The 21,432-nt window shown below is 42.1% G+C and overlaps 2 protein-coding genes across 3 annotated transcripts in view; one reads left to right on the plus strand and one right to left on the minus strand.

Moving 5' to 3' along the window:
* The window catches only part of LOC119549902, a 90,106-nt gene that overhangs the window by 40,400 nt on the left and 28,274 nt on the right, over window positions 1-21,432 (minus strand). For both annotated transcript variants that reach the window (XM_037858212.1, XM_037858211.1), the window contains one exon: window positions 8,845-8,894. The gene's annotated coding sequence lies outside the window, so the exon portion shown is untranslated. The remainder of the gene's footprint in view (window positions 1-8,844; window positions 8,895-21,432) is intronic.
* Window positions 10,560-13,691, plus strand: LOC119549900 (V-type proton ATPase 116 kDa subunit a). The gene is made up of 2 exons (XM_037858209.1): window positions 10,560-10,628; window positions 10,681-13,691. The coding sequence occupies exon 2, from the start codon at window positions 10,876-10,878 to the stop codon at window positions 13,639-13,641; it is 2,766 nt and encodes a 921-aa protein (XP_037714137.1). The 5' UTR covers window positions 10,560-10,628; window positions 10,681-10,875; the 3' UTR covers window positions 13,642-13,691.

A 21,432-nucleotide genomic window follows, 5' to 3' on the forward strand; every position in this document is an offset into this window, starting at 1 on the left:
CTCCCCGCCGCCGGCTGATTGTAATAAAGACATGGCAATCGAGCTGCAACGCCCGCGCCATGTCAGCGATGTCAACGTTTTTGACGTCTCTAAAAACCAATCAACTCTCAAACTAAATCAAAAATCATAAAATATTCGAGGGGCCGAGGAGTGGAGATGCCTTCGGTGCGCACACATGGGGCGTAGGAAGCACGCTGCAGCTGACAACATGAGGAGGAGTTCGGCAGTATCGATGGGTTGGGAGAGACGGAGTCCACGGCGATCCCTGCCAGAGTGGCTCCTCCGACCGCCGGCACCAGTGCCTTTTATAAATAAAATTTGCATAAATTTAATAAACCCTCGCCTCGTCTACGTTTCGGCCACAAAAGGCTGGCAACTCAACTGAACTCCACTCCAGTCGACTCGAATCATCTCCTCTGCCACTGCGCACTTGTTAGGGGCCAAGGAGATTTTGTGATTTACCGATATAAGCCAAACCGTTGAAGCGGTTTGTCACAAACAAAACAAACGAAAAGCCAAAAGGAAAATCTTAGGAAGTACGAATAAAATAAGAAATAAAGAAATGTGAAAAACCAAAGTTACAGAGAGAAAAACCCCGTTGTCTCACCCAGAGACCCATAAATAACCGAATCGAATCCGAAGTCGGTGGCACAAATAATGATGTGACATGGGTCCCGGCCGGGAAAATGGAAACCGGCAGTGGAGCCAACCTGGCCGAGAGCAATCTCCACGCAGGCTCAGTGGCATCATCATTGCTGCACGCATAAATCGATTGCAGCTTGTTAGTTGGCCCAATGACAATGGTGCCCCAGTGGATGGGGCTCCTTTGCATATGGAAAGATGAATGATGAATGCCCTCTCCATCTAAGAGCAGCACTTCCTGGTTTCGGCCAAACTGGCAGCCACACAAATTAATGTCAAAGTCAAAATGAAAATGGCATTTGGCAAGCGCAACGTGCAACGTGCAATGTGCAACGTGTAAGTTGCAAGTCGCTAGTTGCCAACTTGCGGCTCACAAATCGCGCCATAAATTTCAGCCAGCGGAGCTGTAAAAGCAGGCAAAAATGACAGAAATGCGTTTATTGACCAAATGTGCAGCGGACTCATCGATTACGAGGCCAAGACTTGCCTTGACCATAGCGCATGCGTTGCGGCTGTTGCCTTTTGGGAAAAGCAACGCACCGGCGGCGGCACTCGTGTCGTATACGCAATATGCTGCCTGTGCTATGCCGGCCATTTGTTGTTGCTGTTGCGTGTGCCATACACAAAAATATCGCCGGCAATTTATTTATAAACATTTTCCCAGTTAAATGTCACCGATGCGAGGAAGCAGCAGATATAGCTTGTGGAAACATTTTAACCACCAGTGATGGTTTTGTCGACAATAGGCTAGGTTTAGCTACGGATTTTGTATTTTACTTTTACTTAGTTTTAGTAGATCTGCATTAGAAATACTACGTAAGTGACAAAATGTTCTATTTTTTAAAAAGTTTCTAGTTTTTGAAAAAAAAACCTAAAAATATGAGTTTATTTCTAAAGTATACAACTTAGTATTATCCTTGTAATTATTCTATTTTTATGTCAATACTCAGATCTCTGTAAAGCTTTTCTCTTTTGTCTATAGTTTAAGATATTTTAATTATTTGCCATATTCTCCATCAATTGAGTTCCTTAATTTTTTCATAAAAGGTTTCCCCAATTATCCATCCAAATTTAAGCAGACTTTCCACCAAGATTCCCCTAAATCATTAAAAAATTCTTAAAGTATCTTCTCTTTAGTCAGGCCTAATCACATTCTAGCCGTTTGGCTGTTGCTGTTCGCGGCTGTCTGTTTTAGCCAGCATTGCCGGCACTTGGCCAAAAACGGGTATCTCTTAGCCATGCCAATCCGCGGGCCCCATGTCCAAACTATTTCTGTGACTGCCAAGCGCTAAATGTGTGTTACTTCCGAGCAATGTCGTGAGTCGCAGCCTCAGACACAGGCGAACATGTGACAGGGAACACGGCAGGGGCGGGAAAGGGGGGCTGCCAGCCAGCAGGCGACTCTAATGCATGATTTATAGTAAAATATTTATTTTTACTGTTAAGTATATGCCGCAAACAGTGCAGTGAGAGAAAAAAATTTGAGAAGAAATACTTTTAAAATTTCTTGAAGGCAAACATAATTTTTCCACATCGAGAATGGTATTTACAATCAAATGACAAAAGATCCTTTGCTTACTTGTATTTATTTTGTGTAATTTATATTTAAAATTCAATTTTTAAGCCCCTATAAAATATTTATCAAATATTTCTTTATAAGCTTTGTGTTTCTTTCTTTCTTTAATTAACCTCCCAAAATAGAATCGTAAATATTTGTAAATGTATTTTTATTCTAAGACCCCAAAGGCATAAATTGTGCATCTGCGTTAGGTGATACAAAATTGTCAGACTTTATTTTAGAGATGTCATTTTAAAACAAATAATATATTATATAGAAATTGTCTAGAAACACCCCAAAATACTAGTACACCTTGTGTTAGTTACTCATTTCTGCTAGTGTGTCGGGATATGAGTTGTCGCATCTCTTGGGGTGGGTGCCCAGCCACATACGGACTGGGGTCTTGGAATGGAACTAGGAATGGGACTGGGACAGGTTGCCACTGGTGCGGCTGCTCCGCGGCTCCTCGGCTTCCACTGCTGCCTCTGCTGTCATTGTTTGTGGCCTTATCAGTGTGCATGCAAAGGAAAGAAGACCCAGATGAAGTCTAACTGTTATTCCTGGCTGAAGATGGCAGCTTGTTAGCTGGGGGATTCTCGCTAATGTCACTCATACGACACGTTGCACAGGGGCAAAGGCAGCAGCGGAGTAGCTGAGCAGCGGAGCAGCACAGCAAGTGGCAAGCTCCGCCGGCAGATAAAATATGAATGTCAACCGCCGGCGCATATAAATCAGAATGCTATCAGCTGATGACCCCATTCAGAGCAGAGAGCGAGCCAAAGCTTTTCAATAAAGCGTGTCAAGCATAAATCATTCAAGATATCGTCTCAATCAGCAGAAGGGAGAGAGCCTGGCTGGGGGAATTAAGCCAGAAAACCGAACCCCTTGACAAGCGGGCCACAATAAGCGATAAGCATCAGCGCCATTGATTTTGCATTGAGGTTTGGGCCATGTGCCCTGGTCTTAAACAAAAGTGTCATAAATCTTGCAGCCAAGAAGCTCGACACACTGGAACGAATCTGAAGAGTTCCTGGCAAGTGCATTGTGGCCCTGTGACAAAGGGATACTAATGCACGTAATACGTGCCCCTTCAATAGTTGGCAATTTCTGAAAACCGGGCCAAAAAGCAAGTTCGAGTGCTAGGACGTGAGTCGGCCACAAGGAACGATGCGAAACGCGCTGCCAAAAGATCCTCAGGCAGGCAACCCTTTTTCGGAAATTGATTAACTCTCGGCCGAATGCGACAAGCAACTTCCTGGCCCATCCATTAAGTAAGACCCTTTTTAATCACACCAGCAATCACCTGTGTAGCGTAACCAAAAATGAAAAGAAGATTAATGACAAACAGCAAATTGCGCCCAATGTCGCATTAATTGAGGCAATGAGCGCATGAATAAATTCATGAATTTACACACCAGACCTAACCAAAAAATAATTGAAAAAAAACAATGACAAGGCGCCAACTTCTAAGCCACAAAAATGCGCTTTGAGCCAAGGTCTCTTACAGCTTTTGACGGGCTGATTGCGTGATAAAGGGGTTGGCAGCCGTGATGAAGATCGTCGAGAATTACTTAAACGATTCCGAAGCTATTTTTGAAAATGTATTATTTATGTCGAAAGTAATTAGCATCATTAAATACTAATGGTGATGCACGCTTAAAATATATAATGGAAACAAGGTTTATGGTTTCCATTCTAAAAGTGTGCTTAAGACTAAATGGCGATGCAAAATGGGTATCACGAACCAATACACAAGACAATTGGGATATTAATTAGCTATTATAAAAACTATGCTGGTCTAAAATCAATTTAGAAACTTTTTTAATGGATATTACAAAATTTTATAACAATCCAAAAAGGGGCTTGTATAGAAAATATTTCACATACTCTCAAATAATTCAATAAAGTTTGGTGTATATAAGATTGTAACAACATTTTGCAATTTATTTATACCCAATTTTTGGGTTTCACTTGAGATTGGCTTTTTTATGGCTCACTTATGGCGATAGTTGATTTACTTAACACTTGCTAGTCAACAAATATGTACACTTAAGGCCCTGCCCCTCTACCAACTTCTTGGCGCGTGTTACTGGTTTTTGGCCAATATCAAGTGTGGCCCAAAATCGGTTGGCGTTTTGGAACCATCCATCTGAACGATCGGGCAGCAGCCAAATGCTGGCGGTTCAGTGTTAGCCACACATAACATGGCAACACAGTAACACACCCAATTTGGCTTTCGGGCCTTTGACGCTGTCTATTAGCCGGGTTATGAGCAAATTACGGGAGCGCCGCGGCCATAACCAATGCCATGCCCCACAGAAATCCGCGGCGGAAAAAAGCTAATTGCACCACAAACACACGTTGCGATTGGTGGTGCCGCACTCGGTGGTTTGGTGGTTCGGTGGAGCGGCCTACGCAGCCTGCGGCCGTTGTTTAATATGCAACAAATCAACGCGCCAATTGTGGCGTAAAATATTTACATTGCCCCCCGCCGCGGGGCCTTTGGACCCCAGCTCCACGCCCCTGAGGGACCAGCAGCTGTCTGCCTTTAAAGCCATGAGCTTCTCCATGAAGCTTCCTACTTCCATCTATATATTGCCTAATGTGTCCCCATTATCCTGCTTTTAATATTAAATATTTATATTTTTGTTTTTATAACTCATGGGACACATTATCCGGAACCCAGTATCTTTTTCTGTTCTAACCATTTAGTTTTGTTGCTCACAGCTGAACAAAATTTGTATAAGCATAACTGGAAACAGTTCATAAATGATATCTCTATCTCTATAGATATCTCTATTGATTTCGCCATATATATTTCGTTCTTTAAAATCGGAATGTTTTTCTATTTTATTCTATTTAACTCGAAATCTTAATAAATTGCACATTTCAAAAGACTTATAAACTTATATACTTATTAAACAAATATTGCATAGTAAAGTTATAAAGTATTAAAAAAATGTTTGATTTTTAAAAAAAAGCTTGTAACATATTTCAAATTGTATTAATGCTTAACATGTTAAGGAACAAATTAACATTGTGATAGTTGTTATAAAAGCCAAAGCATTTAATTTGATCTCTCACGTTTATACCAGAACATAAACTCTTTGTCTCCCCTGCAGTTTTCCGCTTTTCAACGAGTAATCACCTACTCAGCCACACTAATCCCGCTCCCCTGACTACTTGATTTTGTTTATTGCGTTTAATTTGCGCATTGTTTGTGTGGCTTTCGGGGATAATTGCAGGCATCAATTGCAGCAGCAGTAGCACCCACTCGGACACACAGAGGGGCAATCAAATTGCCAGTGGACAGTGGCAATCAGATTGCCACAGACACCCACACGAACCACTGAGCCACCGAGCCACCGAACCACCGAACCACTGTGCAAAAATGTGCAACAGCCACAAACTGTTCCGTTTGGCTTTCATTAAGTTTTCAGCCGCTTTTTTGTTTTGGCAGCTCCATAATCAACGTCCATTTCGGCGTAACCCGCTGACCCCCAGTATTTGCTCTGGCCATTTGCTTGCTGTTTTATTTTGCGATGTTGTGTTTGCATTTCTCGCCCCGTGTGCCGTTCGTGTGTCATTAATCTCCAGCATAGAACCAATCAAACACGCGAAGCTCAGAAATGATTCCCCACTGTTATTGATGATGTGTTGATTAGGTTCTGACAAACCAATCGCGGTCATGTGAACAACAATCAAAGTACAAAATTTCACTTTGAACTCGAGCCGCGTTTTGGGCGGGGGAACTCGAACCCCCGCCGTGGGGGTGGAACTTTCTGGCCTGGACGCCACTGCCACTGCAAGCCGTGTGTGCGGTCACAGGCTAAATTTGGGTCATGTTTGTCCGCTCATGTTGCCAAACCCGAAGAATGAAAAGAAATAAAGGAAAAACCCTAAGCCGAAATCATGCAAACCAGCGTGTGTCTAATGAATTGCCACCCGTGTGTGGCTGCAGCCGTTTTACCTCTTTTTTATTTTACCATTTTACCAGCGGAATAGAGCTGGTCAAGATTTGTGGTCGCTGCAGTTACGCCAAAGAGCTGCCACCGCTGCAAGAATAACGCCGACTGTCTGTCAATTGTTCGATATTTATGGAACATAAATCCAACCTGAAGGGTCATTCACTAATTGGGCTTTTTCGTTTATGGGGAGAGGTTTTTATGGTCGGCTGGCTTAGAAATGAGTCAGTTGGGGTCGTATTTCAAAGGTACCTCCACCTCAGTCTTCTCTTAAAGCCATTAACAAATTGCCTATGTCCGAGCTGTCTTTATGTTTTCCTTGATTCTAAACTTTCATTGCAATGGTTGTAGTTCCTTAATTATTCTCTAATATTGGGACAATTACCATAAACTATCCCACAACATTTAAAGTATATTTGCATATAAATAATACCTTTATGTTTCTTCTTGTTTCCCTATGAAGTATTAAATACATGTGTTATTTAAAGTTGTCTAATCACATAACCTTCCACACGTCAGTGAATCCCAATAATGACCTTTGATTCCAGTGAATTGGCACATAATTATTTCCCTCTACACACAAATCCAATGCAATTATGTCCGAATTCCAATTCAGAGTGAACTTCCGTAACAACCCTCGTTTCGGCCAATGCCCCACCATCAGTTAAGTCACACAGCTATAACCAAAATAACGAAGAAAGATCTTTGCATTTATAATTTCATGCCAGAATTCCTCGATAAATTGATATATATGGTGGTTCACCATGGCCAGGCCACGCCCCCTTTCGGCCCACCGAGAGCCCGGCTAATGGCCTGGCCAATTGTCGCAAATTAGTGGAGGCCAGCCCAACACGCACACACGGCTAACACGGCTAACACACACACGGGGAGCACACATGCAAACAGAACAGGTGAAGTGGAGTCAAGACAAGACAACTGGAGTCAAGACAAACACCTAAAGCCAATCCACATGAGCACCCAGGCTAACGGTACTCCGGCAAACAGAAGATGGCCAAGAAGACGGCCGAGAAGCCGGGGAGAAAGAACAGCTATAAAGAAGTTTACTGCTACAATTGGCAAATTGAAAATTGCTCGCTGGTGGCGGCGGCGTTGGAGTTTCGAGCCGAGGTTGAAGCTGAAGCCCGGGAAAAAGCCAAAGCTGATGCTCAAGTTGAAGTTGACCGGGCCAAGGCGGAAGCTTCAGACCGAAGACCCTGAGCGGGCCCAAAGCTAAGGCTCCTCCATCCGCACCACCGCCTCATCCCCTGCGATGCGTTCGTCTGGCCAGATAAGCTGACATCCACAACGTGCCGCAGACGATGATGCATTTGCCAAGGTACTCGCAAGTGGTCGCAGCCCCAGCCGCTGGAGTCGCCGCACCAGACAGAGACGTTTCAATTTCAAACGAGAAGAGCTGCATTAACCGACTTAAGAACTTTGAGATACCCTACGACAAGCTATAAAGCAACCATCTCTAATGTAGTTTTATAGAAAAAGGTATTGGCCAGCCTTTTACTTTTGTATTTTTCGTTCGACTTTCAATTCTAAGTAAAACACATAATTTATCATAAAAACAATTTGAAGTCAAGCTAAAGTAAGGAGTTGTGTGCGAACATTATAATTAATTAAGCTTTTCATTATAAAACGCTATCAATATAATTTAAAAAAAATTGGAAACGATTTTTTTAAACGATTTAAGATGTATATATTCAATATCTACAGGTGAAATGAAAATTTTAACAAATGTAGAATAAAATCGCAGCTAAAAATCGATTAGAACTATTTTATTTATTGGGGCTTGGATCAAGTCATATTATCTGTATTTTTTGTATAGCAAATACTTATAATGTTCTTTAAAAATGTTACTTTGGTGTTCGTATTCATGTCCTTACTTTTTCTACTTGCTGCCATCATCTGTTCGCTATTACTTATACCCTTCTCCTCCATAACTAAAAGGTATTTCTAAAAAGCAACAAAACGGTTTTGGCCGGGCCAATCTGGCAGGCAGACATTTTAATGAAGCCGCCGTCAGGCAGCATTTGAGGCAGCCACTCTTGGCCGTCTGGCTGGTAACGGTGCCAAGTCCACGGGTCCATGTATCCATAAGTCTACGCACCGGCGTCTGAGGCCGAAACGAATGACTTAAGCGACGAACCTGACGAGCTTAGCCAGTGCGTAAGATTACGTAAGTATTAGACTTTGCCCGATATACACACGTGGCGGTCACCCTAAGAACCCCAAAAATAGGGCCAGAAATGTCACTTTCAACTTTCGCTACCAATTTTCCCCGCCGTTACTTCAAACTTGACCCAATTCTGTGGGGAAACACCCACACGGCGTTTCAAGAGACTGGTGCTCTATAATTAAAAAAGCAAGCAAACGAAACGAAATGAAATGTTTACTTCAAAGTCCACTTGATTCGGGATCCACGCACTTGATTGGCAGTGCCACACTGAAAGAGAGAACTGGGCCCAGTCTGTTTAGGCGTTAATTGCGGGTTCTGGCAAATTACAGACTTGGCCAAGAGCCCAGCAACATGAAATGCACTTTCTCTTCGCGCCAGCGAAAAGTGAGTGAGTTAAAATGGATTGTTTTGGACTGGATTGGATTGGACTGGATGGGGACTTGAGATGGATGTGCGAGGGCGTAATGCCAAAATCGATGGCAGCTGCTGCTTACCTTTTGTTTAGTCGTCTAATTGCTCCCGAAGATCGCCGATCACATTACCGCTGAAAATAGAGAGAGCAGGGGGAAACACATGAGTAAGCAAAAGAGAAATGCAAATTAGTTTATGAAAATACTCGAGGAGACAATGAACCCTCCCCACTCGATTCCACTTATGGACTCGACTCTTCAATAAAATCTCGAAACTACCTTCGCCGTCAGCCACAAATTGACATTGTTTCTGTATTTATCTTAAAAACACATTCATGAGCCGGCCGCAACACGTGTTACCCCGTTGTTCTGTAAGTGACTTTGATTTCGATTTGATTTATTGCCTGCAATTGTCGCGCACAACGGAGAAGTGAAAACAGTCCGCTGGGCTTTGTTCACTCTTGCTTTCGAAACTTTCAATTCGGTGACTTAATTTCTTTGCAGCCCCGGCGGGCTAATGAAATCGAACTGCCGCTTAACAATGGCAATAGCACTTTTATTGTCGCAGCTTTGCCAAAGAAATTATCAAGTGCAGTTCGGCTCTGGCACTTTTACTTTCATTGTCGTGGAAGTGCTAACCAACGAACAAACGGGCCCAAAACAATTTTCACTCGACCGAGTAATGCCCATTTTCCTTTTAGCATCGGCTAATGAGCCGAAAACGCTTTTCGAGCCCATTTCAAAGGGTCGCCAGTCAGTCACAGAGCAAATTACCAAACAATTTCAATGTCTTTGAATGCGATGTGAAGCCGATATTTGTGGGAAAATGTTTCGCCGCAGAAATGAAATGAATCGCTCACAAAGTGTGAACAAAATTGTTTATGTAAGTTAATGTATAACCAAAAGACAAAGGCGAAATGCTTGCCAAATTGAAATAAATGCTTTGTCTTTAGGGAGTAAATGAAAGGCAATAAAATATGGCTTCAGATTTGAAAAACGAAATTAATACAATTCGAATCGTAATGCTTTAGTGGATATTCTTTAGGTATTTTACGACTTGGTCAAATATGTTAATTTATTCCCCAGTTTCTAAACATAAAAACTAAATGATCATAAAATAATGCCATAAAAATATATGCTATTGTGTCATGTCAACAAATCTTGGACATGATTATAAGAGTTGGCCAAACAAAGCCTTTACACGTCTTTGTTGTCGCGGAGTTCTTAACATTATTACGGTTTATGGGACTATTATTACCAATTTGCTGGTAACTAATTCAGCACCCTAATTTATATAATAAATTCTTGCAGCGTTTTGTAACCATCTAATTGAGGTGAGAACTTTGTTATAAAACTTACTGATGTATGACATATTAGGCATAACAAGATTACTATATGCAAGAATTCCCACAACTTCTGAGCAGTCGGACAATGAGTGTTCCCAGCCGAGAAGACAAGGGCACAAACTGCAGTTGGCCAGTTTTGGTCCACTCTAGCGTGACGGCGACGGGGGCGGCGGCGGTGTGGGCGTGGCGGTAATGGCAACTGCAACGAGTTTGCATGCAAAGCATGAAATTATCTGCAGTTGATCTCGAGCAGGGGGCAGCTTGGACCTGGACATGTTTGCTACTCGAATTAAATAAAACACAAAAAACAGAGCCAACACTGGGAGAGGCAAACGAACGTATCAATTAGCAGGAGTCAAATACCCGAGCCCCAAACGAAAAACAAACAGAGCTGGCTAAGAAAATAGGTAGTTTTAGACAAAGACATCACATTGATAGAAAATGTTTTGATAACTTTATTATAATATTTTCAAAGACGTAAATATCTGTGATTTAAGATCAGTGAACAAGATCAACTCCAATGTAAATATGTGCTAATCAAATTAAGAATAAATAAAAATATTATAATATTCAGGTCTGCCACAGAAAACGCTAAGCTCTGAATTTGTAAAGAATTTACAAGAAATCCGTACCAACCCTGCACCAATTTTTTTTATTTTTGACAACGCAGAATTTAAAAACAATGAGAGTGGAAAAAGCAGTCACATATCCGAAATATTTATTTTAGCTCCTAATAATTTTATATAACGATCGCGAGACCCTCGGCACAATGAAAGTATTTAAGAAACGGCAGACGAAGGTCAAGTCCTTCTTCCGCAGCGAGGACATGGAGCTGTGCCAGCTGCTCCTGCACACGGACAATGCCTTCGATTGCCTCATAGAGCTGGGTCACCAGGGAGCGGTGCAGTTCAACAACGTCTACGACGAGGATCGCCTGCTGAACAACCTCTACTCGAAGAAGGTGTCGCAGTGCTACGAGTATCTGCGACTGGTGGATAACCTGCACAACATGATCGTGCAGATGCATGTGAACGAGATATTTTACCCGGATGTGGATCGCGAGAACCGGCTAAGGGAGAAGGACCTGGCCAAGTACGGGGACAGGCTGAAGCGCATCCACGTGGAGGCCAGTGCCGTGACGGAGCACTACTACCGACTGGACCACCGGCGGTACCGCATGATGGAGCACAGCTTCGCCATCACCAGGGCCAACAAGTACATGACCGCCGACATGGGCAGTGAGCTGCTCTACTCGGAGAGCACGGTCATGGGCCTGGTGCAGGACGCCACCACCACGGGAGCCCATCACTCGCAGCTCAACTACATGATCGGCAGCATCCGGGCGGACAAGTTCTACAGCTTCGAGCTGCTGCTCTACCGCCTGTGCTCCTTCAACCTGATCATCCGATTTGCCGAGATGCCCACCCCGGTCTACGAGTTTCATCATGGCCAGCGGCCGGAGAAAATGCGAAAGTTTGCCATCCTCATGATGACCAGTTCCACGATGCTCTGGCCCAAGGTCTTGAAGATCTGCGGCCACTATCATGTGAACATATACGACTGCCCGCGATCGGCCAGCGAGCGGGAGGAGAAGGTCAGGGAGTTGAGCCAGGAGATACTGAACGTGGAGAAGGTCCTCAAGGAGGCCGAACTGATGCGCCGCCAGATCCTGGAGGTTGCTGGCCAGGATCTGTTCATTGTGCGTGTCAATCTTCGCAAGGCTCTGAAGGTGTATGACCTGATGAATCGTCTGCGGTTGGTGGGCGGATTTGAGGTTCCGCGCTATCTACTGGCCGAGGTGTATGTGCCCTCATCAGATGTCCAGGAAGTTAGACTGATTCTACGAAATGCCAGCAGACTAAGTGGGGGCGCGGATAGGGAGGAAGCCACGGACGATGAACTGGACAACATGGAGGAGGAGGAGGAAGAGGAGAAGCAGGATACCACGGAAAAAAACAAGGAGAAGAAGCAGATGCAATGGGAAGAAACGGAGGAATCGGAGTTCCAGCCGGATTTCCAGAGCGACATGACTTCTCGGGCCATTCTGCTGAAGAAAACCCGAATGGTCAATCATATGCCCCCAACTTACTTCCGGCTGAACAGGTTCACCAGGGGATTCCAGAACCTTATAGACGCCTATGGAATGGCCGACTACAAGGAGCTGAATCCCGCGCCGTACACCATCATCACGTTTCCCTTCCTATTCGCCGTCATGTTTGGGGACGTGGGACATGGCATACTGCTGATTTTGTTTTCCCTCATCATGATTTGGAAGCACAGGGCGATCGAAAAGTATCAGATCGCCTCGACCTCGGAGAACGAGATCCTGAACATCCTGTTCGCGGGTCGCTACATAATCCTGCTGATGGGCATATTCTCCGTCTACATGGGCATCATCTACGGCATAATCATGGCCAAGGGGTTCAATCTTTTCGGTTCGAGCTGGAGTTGTCGTTACAATGCAACCACTTTGTCGGACCCCCTGATCCAACTGACCCTGGACTCCTCGGATCCGAACTTTTACTCGGGCCATCCCTATCCCATTGGGATGGATCCCGTGTGGGCTGTTGTCGGCCAGGACTCGATCACCACGACCAACTCCCTGAAGATGAAGATGGCCATTGTGCTGGGCATTTCGCAGATGATGTTCGGGCTGGGCCTGGCCGCCGCCAACTGTGTGCTGCTGAAGAAGAAGGCGGACCTCGTCCTGGTGGTGATTCCGCAGGCCATCTTCATGACCTGCCTATTCTGCTACCTCGTCTTCCTGATCTTGTACAAGTGGCTGGTATTCGGAGGCCACAAGCAGACGCCCTACAACTCGGCCTGTGCACCCAACGTTCTGATCACCTTCATCAACATGATGCTGATGAAGACAGAAGATCCTCCCGAAAACTGCCTGGCAAACATGTATCCCTACGAGCGGCTGCTGGAGTACGCCCTGGTAGCGATAGCCCTGTGTATGATTCCCATTTTGCTGGCCGGCAAGCCGTTGTACCTCCTCCGGAAGCGAAAAAAGCAGGAGAAGGAGCGGGAGTCACGGGATCTGAGGCCGATGCGCCGACAGACGATCAGGGAAATGCGGTCCACGATGTGGTACTCCACGGACGACGTCAGCGAGACCAGCAAGCAGAAGAGCGTGGACAACGAGGAGGAGTTCGAGATGTCGGAGATTTGGATTCACTCGGGCATCCACACCATCGAAACGGTCCTGGGATCGGTGTCGCATACGGCCTCGTATCTGCGATTGTGGGCTCTGTCCTTGGCCCACGATCAGCTGTCGGATGTCCTGTGGCACATGGTCCTCAACAAGGGGTTCTCCAACAACCAGCCCCTGTACTACAGTGTGCCCGTGCTCATGGCCTCCTTCTACGCCTGGGCCATCCTCACGGTGGCCATTCTGGTGATGATGGAGGGCCTGAGCGCCTTCCTGCACACCCTGCGCCTCCACTGGGTGGAGTTCCAGTCGAAGTTCTTCGGTGGCGCGGGCGAGTCCTTCAAGGCGTTCAGTTTCCCGCCCTCCAACCAGAGGAGTTAGGATTTGGTTTTTTTTAGTTTATGAATAAAAATTTGTGGTTCGTGCATTTGCAGAGGTTCTTGTAGTTAAGTTTTAGTTTGAAATATATATTTTATAAAATCATTTGGCATATTACCAATCACTTGTTGCTCGAGGGTTATTTTAAAAAAATGGTTACATATTGAATTCAAATCAATTTTGTATTTTTGGAATATTTTAGGTAAGAAATGAATTGCGGGTTTTCCCTGTTTTCTTTTTGGCTAATAAGGAAATATTTGTGGTATAGGCATTTCTTTAAATCCTTGTAGTCAAGTGCCAAGCCTTTACATAATATTTAAACTATTGTTTGATTCAATTAAATTGCAATGTTTTAGTAAGAATTAAATTGCCTCTTCCACCATTTTTTTCCGGGTTTTTTTCTGCGGCACCACAGTAAGAACCAACATATTTATTTCGGATGGACCTTCGTTGTTGGCTTCCCTATCTTTTGGCAATTAACTGTGGCCAAGAGCCAGCCAAGAGCTACCCACGCCCGCTGCCGTGGACTTGGACATTCCTTTGCAATTAGCATTGGCCCGGCTCCATGCAAAAGGCCATAAACCAAAGCTGGCTTTAAACAATTTCCATTTGTTTGCTTTATGCCATTGCCAGCTGCTGTTGCTGTTGCTGCTGCAGTTGCCGCTGTTGCTTTTGCTGCTGCTGTTGCAGTTGCAGTTACGACTGTTGCCGTGGCAGGCTTCCTTCCTGCGATGCGGGCGCTGGAAGTCGTCGACCCTTCGGAGCTGCTCTTGTGCCAGCATGGCTGCTGTTCTATTCCACTCCGCCGTTCTGTTCAGTTCTGTTCTGGTCGTATACCCTGTCTTTGCAGAGCAAAAGGGTATATTTTTGCAGGGGATTGTATTGGAAATAGCACGCCATAAATGCTGGGGCAATAAAATCGGCTGGAAGTATTTTATGATATCCTGAAGGCCAAGAATGATTTGTTTTCAATTTATTTTTGCTTCCATCATAAAAATGGGAATCACTTATTGCGTTTGCCTTTGTGCCTACAAAATACATTCATATTTTTATTAATCCTGGCACTAAAAGAAAAATTAATTAAAAATATAGTAATTTCTTTGAGAATTCCGAACTTTCGAAGAAAGCAAAACCAATTTTGACGGCCTTAATGCCAAAAGGAAGTTTAAGAACTATTGGTTCTCAATTTATTAAGTGTTTCAAAAGTATACAGAACTCTTTCTAGGTTATTTCTTGAAGTAAATAGTTTTTTAATTTTTAGATAGTTTACCCTTTAATTTGAAGTACAACCAATGTATCTTCCTGTTGGGTAGTTCCTTGTCGAAATACTTTTCTGCATCGTTCTTGCCAGTTTTCCACACACTCACACAGCTGAACACTTTTGTGTCTTTGCCGCTGTTGTTGCCGCTCTGTTTGCCATTAACACCCACGCCAGCAACTCTGGTTGCCGTTCGTTGTTGGCTGTTCGTTGTTGGCTGGTTGCTGGTTGGGCCAAGACTTGGCATAAATTATGAACAGCAAGCGATGACGCATGCAGGCCGACCTAAGTAGACTGGCTCGTGCATAAATAACTTTCGTTAGCCACATGGCCCGGGCTGACTTGGCCCGACTTTATTAGATCGCTGCCACGGAAAGCAGAACTAACTCGATGCCAGCAATGTGCAGTGAGTTTCATGACCAGAGCAGGTTTTTGGCCAGCCAGCACTCGGAGCACTATACGCAATTGCCAGCCCAAAACAGGCTTTGACTCTATGGCTTTGGCTTTGGCTATAACTTTAAGCCGCAGCACGCGCCATTGTTTAGGTGGTGCAGCAAAAAGCAGCAGCAGCAGCAGCGGCAGCAGCAGCAAAAAGCGGCCCGGGTGGGTCAAGTTTGTTGCCCAAGTCTTTTGTTTATACTTTCGTTGATGCGGCCGCAGTGCGTGGCTCTAATGCTGGGCCCAATGGCCAACTGCTTAGCACTTTTATGGCCAACAATTGTCAAGTCTCTAAGGGGCCCCAGATTGCATCCACGGCAGCTTAGGACGTTTGCACAGAGAGAAATATTAAGTCCTTAATAACAATTGTATTTTCATTTCAGAAATCAAGTCATTAAATGCTGGAATTTTATAATCAAATGTTTTAAGAATTTAAAAGATCTAAAACCAGTGGGCGATATGACCAAAATCGCGAAATAACTGGACTACATAATAATTAAAAAGCTTTATGGTATTCCCAGAAAATTGATTACCTACGTATGCCATAATTTGCTTAAAAAACAAATTTGTATAGTTTTGATTTTCTATAAATTAATTCGATTTATTTAATTGTAATCATCGTTAGAAATATCGTCCACCTCCTTCCTCTTCCTCCATTCTATTTATTTTCCACTCTCCACCTCTTCTAAAGGTTAGAATTATCATTTTTGACTTTTTCGCCTAAATTCTGGGATTTACAATACCGCAACAATTTTTATTTATTTTAATTGTATTTATAGAGTTTTATAAATAAACTTTAAAGAACCAAAGGCATAGGCTTAAAAACGTATGAATAAAACACATAAATTGCCTAAAAAATGAAAATCAACCAATCTACACTGGTCGGCATATGTATTTTGACAAAATAAAAGTTAAGTATACTCATAACTTGAATTTACTTCTTGTAAACTATAGGCATCAATGGAAAGGTAATTTCAATGCCGTTTGAATGATACAATACATTTCTTTACCCATTCAGTACTTATTGAAAAGGACGAATTTGTGTAAATCAACTTTGAAATTTTTAAAAAAAACTTTTTTCCTCGTCTTGAAAACTTAAATTTTTTGATGCAAAAAGTTTCTTCAAACAAAAACAATAGTAACTGCAAAAAGAATTTTTCAAAAATCATTTTTCTTATATTTTTTATGAATTTTTGAAAATGCTTAAAAACAGGCATTTGAGCCATATTTTTGTCTTTTTCATACAAATTTTTTCCGACATTGTCACCTTCAAAAAATCATAAAAAATATAAGCAAAATGATATTTGAAAAATTCTTTTTGCAGTTACTATTATTTTTGTTTGAAGAAACTTTTTGCATCAAAAAATTTAAGTTTTCAAGACGAGGAAAAAAGTTTTTTTTAAAAATTTCAAAGTTGATTTACACAAATTCGTCCTTTTCAATAAGTACTGAATGGGTAAAGAAATGTATTGTATCATTCAAACGGCATTGAAATTACCTTTCCATTGATGCCTATAGTTTACAAGAAGTAAATTCAAGTTATGAGTATACTTAACTTTTATTTTGTCAAAATACATATGCCGACCAGTGTAAAAAGTTAACCATTTCATTTATTAATATTTTCTCTCTGTGTGCACTGCAAGAAAAGCAAGGTCGCATTGTTGTCTGGGGAGAATCAATTTGAGACTTAAATGCGGATGGTTGTCCGTTTTCTGCTCGTCAGTCGCATCACGTCACGTCACGTTCTGCGACTCATGCTCTTGGGTCGTCAGTTTTTCGAGTGCATTGCCGCTGTCCTTTAAAGGGTTTTGCCCATGGATGTTGCTGCTGCTGCTGCTGCTGCTCCCATGTTGCTGCTGCTGCTGTTGCTGTTGTCATTGTTGCGGCAGCTGCAACAGCAAGAGAACAACCATTGTTGGCACTGCGACTCTGTCTAGTTCTGCTTTTGGGCCTTTACATGCGCGGCCGCAACAAAAAAGGTGTTAAATTCAGCCCATGGCCTGGCCAAAGCGAACTGCAGGCCAAAAGCCAGGGCTCGATCCGAAGTCAATGCACTCTTAAGAATTCGCTGGCTCGGCAGAAGGACATTTCGAGCTCCAAACTGGGATGGTGAAGCACCTCAAGTGCTTGAGCTCAAGCTGGGCGAGCGAAAAGCATTCAAATGAAGTCAGCATGATGAAAACATCAAGCGAAACAACTGCAGAAGACAATAACATCCACATTTAACTGTAAACATCTGTGAACTATTAAGGCAATTAATTAACTGGCTACACAATTTGTTGGCTTCGCACATTTTGGCCATTTCGCTCGTCGGGCTGTCAAGTGGAAAAATGTCATTTAATTCGCCACAAATTGTGCATTGTTTGGGCCTTAATTAAAATTGTCTTTTGTTCATCTTCGTCTTCTCCCGCCTTTTGGACTGCTTTTTGCCTTGCAGAACGGAAGCTGACAATTGACCATTAAAAAAAAGCAAAAACAAGCCACATTTGCTAATGCGAAGGGGAAACTTTCACTCAGCCGAAATGTTTTAATTAAAATTGGCAAAAAAACAAAGCAACCTGAGCTGGAGAAAGAAATTAATTTAAACTAGATATTGTGTGTAACCGGTTGGGATATGGCATTCGCAATGCTCAGTTGGAAAAGTGAAATTTCTGAGACGCGCTTCGAGAACCCATTTTTGGCATTTAGCAGTTCATTAGCAAGATAGCTCCAAAATATGCATAAAATTAATCAGATGGTGCCAAATACAGGCCACAAAAGCGGAAAGTGAAAGAATGTAAGAAAACCCTCGAGAGCTGCCCAAATATATTTGAAGAAATTCCAAAACCTAAATAAACCCTAATTAGGTTTTTTAAAATACTAAAATAACACGATTTTAATGTTGTATCTAAGAATATTATTTCTATATTACTTCAGCAGCATATCATTGGTGTTTCATTAAACTTAAAATTAATTCAGAGAGACAACTAGGTCCACAAATTGATTTAACTAAAACAATACCTTGTAATTGAGGACTTTTATTAGGTAAAATTATATTAATAAAATATAATGAGATAATGAATTGGAGAGTGACAAATTGTTGCTACTGGTTTAAAAACCTAAGTGGATCACACGCCTAACAATTCCCGTTGGGAAATATTAATTGAGCTAAATGTTTTGCTTTTGTGTCACAGCCAAGATAAGAATCCGAATTTGTTAGCTCAAAAAGATGAACCTCAGAAGGAAATAGCCAGCGAGAGCCATGTGACCCTCATTAAAAGTAAGTTTCATGTATTTATTCCTTTGATCTTGCAGCGGCGACCACACAAACACTCCGGAGAACGCTTTTGATTATTTTCTCAGCGGTTTCTCTCCGCCATTTTAGCCTTTTGTCTCGGCCAGGCCATGCATAATGAGAACCTGATATATGGCGATATACTATATACCCGTATATATGTCAATTACAGCACGATCTTTTGGCAAACCCGCGGCAGCCAACGCCGCCTGACACATTTCCAGTGGGTCAGAAGTCTGATACCGATATTTATGTCACCGGCGACAATAAATTTGTCAGCTTTTTGTTAACCGTTAAGTAAACGCAATGCATGATTTGTGTTTTGTAATGAGGGCGAGTGAGTGAGCCGCGCGAGAAATGTCGAACGAATCCGCCGACGAAGATGAAGTTGAAGTTGAAGTTAAAGTCGCAGTCGAAGTCGCAGTCGAGTGGCGAACGAAACGGGTTTGGGTTCAGTTCATAAAATATTCATGATATGCCAAATGTTTTGTTTTGTTTGACTTTTTGATTGTTTTTTGCGAGCAAAATTGCTCAAGATTGAGTCATGGAATTTCGGTTGGGACATCAATATTCAATAGGCAGAATAATATATAAAGCTCGAAGACAGTTAAATATTTTCAGTCTTTGTTGGTCCTTACCGCAGACAGAAAATTATTTTGAATTTATATTTATTCTTTTGACAAAAGGGTGGGGTAAAGAAATATCAATAATGAAAGCTCCTAAAATGTTAATACTTACAGAAAAATAATAAAATAAAAGTGTGTTTTGCTATTGTTTATATTTTAATTTTAAAAAAAGTATTTGTGATGATCATGATATAATATAATGAATTTATTTAATATAATGAACATATTTAATGAACATGTTTTATATATACACTTGAACTGTTGTAATCCTTCTTGGCCTTTGTTAGCCAAAAAAATATTAAAACAAACAATTTCAAGTGTGACCACAAAAGCGGCATTGACCATTCAAGTGCTTAAATTCGATGGCTCTCGACACATTGTTTCGATCACTTTTGGGATGCAATGGCAGCAGCAACAACAGAAATAGCAGCAATATCAGCGGCCACAATGGGAGCAACACCAACGGCAATAGCAACACCAATTGCCTGACCTTCAGTGGGCCACTTGAGGCGGCCTGAACTGCCGCACAGCTTCTGCAGCAAAATCAACTCGAACTCGAACACGAAGTTCGCTGGCTGTCAGCCATTTGAGTGACTGACATGCAACACCAGCAACAGCAACATCCCCAGAGCAACAGCAACACTAGCAACGGCAACAGCAACATCGCAGCAGCAACAATGCACAATAGCGTGCCACAGACAGCCGAAAACACCAATTGGTGTCAAAGCAACAAAATGCTACCGAATTGCAACTGCCACGGCTAAGGGAATTTCTCGCTGCCGAAATTAGCAATAAATCAAAGATTGCGAGTCCGGAACGCGGCTTACTAATTTCACTAAAGGGAAACGCGCTGCATAGAGTCAAAAATAAATTAACATTTTAGGAGCTCGTTTTTGAAAAATATCTTCCACATTCCTAAACAGTTTGTTGCTCTCATTTTTGGATATAAGGCTTTAGATATTAGGTGTTAAAATTATAATTACATTTTAAAAACAAATTCCATTTTACTACTATTTCATTTTAACTATCAAAAATGTATTTTTAAAGAAGAGGTTTTAGAGAAATAAATACAAAAAAAAAGGAATTAAATCGGATTACTACAGCTTAAATTGTACTATAGTTGCTCAAACAGAGGGTATTTTTCGACATTTGGTGTTCTTTATCAAACTTAAACAAATTCTAACAAAACAATCTTTAGTATATTTATAACATTTCTTATCCGAATAGTAGGTATATGAAAAACAAAAGTTCCAAGCATATTTAAAATGTGAAAAGTTTTTCACTGAAAACATAGTTTTTTTATCAATATATTCATTTTGAAAAAAAAACAATACATATATTCATTTTTTTATAAAACTTAGAAACCAAACAGTTTTTAAATTCAACACTTAAAAAATAAAATAAATTATAGCTAAATAAAAGACTTTTTTTTTGTTTATACAAAGAGTAATATACAGGACCGTAAATAAGTGTTTTTATAATTAAGACAATAATACCATTTACATGATATATATATATGTATACATATCAATTTGTCAGATTTTGGATGTCAAAAATAAAAGTTATTTGGGAATTTTATTTATTACAATAAAAATAAACATCGTAGCTTTAAAAATATAGCAGTGAAATAACATTTTTGTTTTTAATGAAAAATAACGCAAATTGTGACTTTTAAAATAAAAATTATATTAAGCCAGAGAACGGCTTATAAGATTATATGGCTAAAACCTATTACGACTTTTTTCTTTCCCTGCATTAGAGCACTTTGCAACCGTTTTGGGCTGCCGAAAAACGCGCGGAAAGGCGGCGAACAGCACTTGGAGTCGTGGAGCTGCCCACGCCTCTTGCGAGAGCAACAGCAGCCCGCCAGTCACATAAATAAGTCACCATCAGAGTCAGATTCAGATTTAGATTGAGAATGAGCGACGCTGACGCCGAGCGCACACTTGGCCATAAATCTCGAGAAGCGTGGGCAGGTCGGAACCCCCTCCGCCTTCCCCGCTTCCCCCTCTTGGCCAAACCGAAAAAGACGTCAGCGGCAAATGGGGCCACGCCTCACCGAGCTTGTTGGCCAAAAAGGCCCAGAGTGAGAGGTGGCATCAAGTGCGTATTAAACACTCTGCCAGAGCCATAATCAAGCTAATGCCATCTTATGACTCAACTTGAGGCCATCTCCTCCGCGGCTAATGGCGGTAAAG

The sequence above is a fragment of the Drosophila subpulchrella genome, chromosome 2R (genome assembly GCF_014743375.2).
Source record: "Drosophila subpulchrella strain 33 F10 #4 breed RU33 chromosome 2R, RU_Dsub_v1.1 Primary Assembly, whole genome shotgun sequence".
In the NCBI taxonomy this organism is placed as follows: domain Eukaryota; kingdom Metazoa; phylum Arthropoda; class Insecta; order Diptera; family Drosophilidae; genus Drosophila; species Drosophila subpulchrella.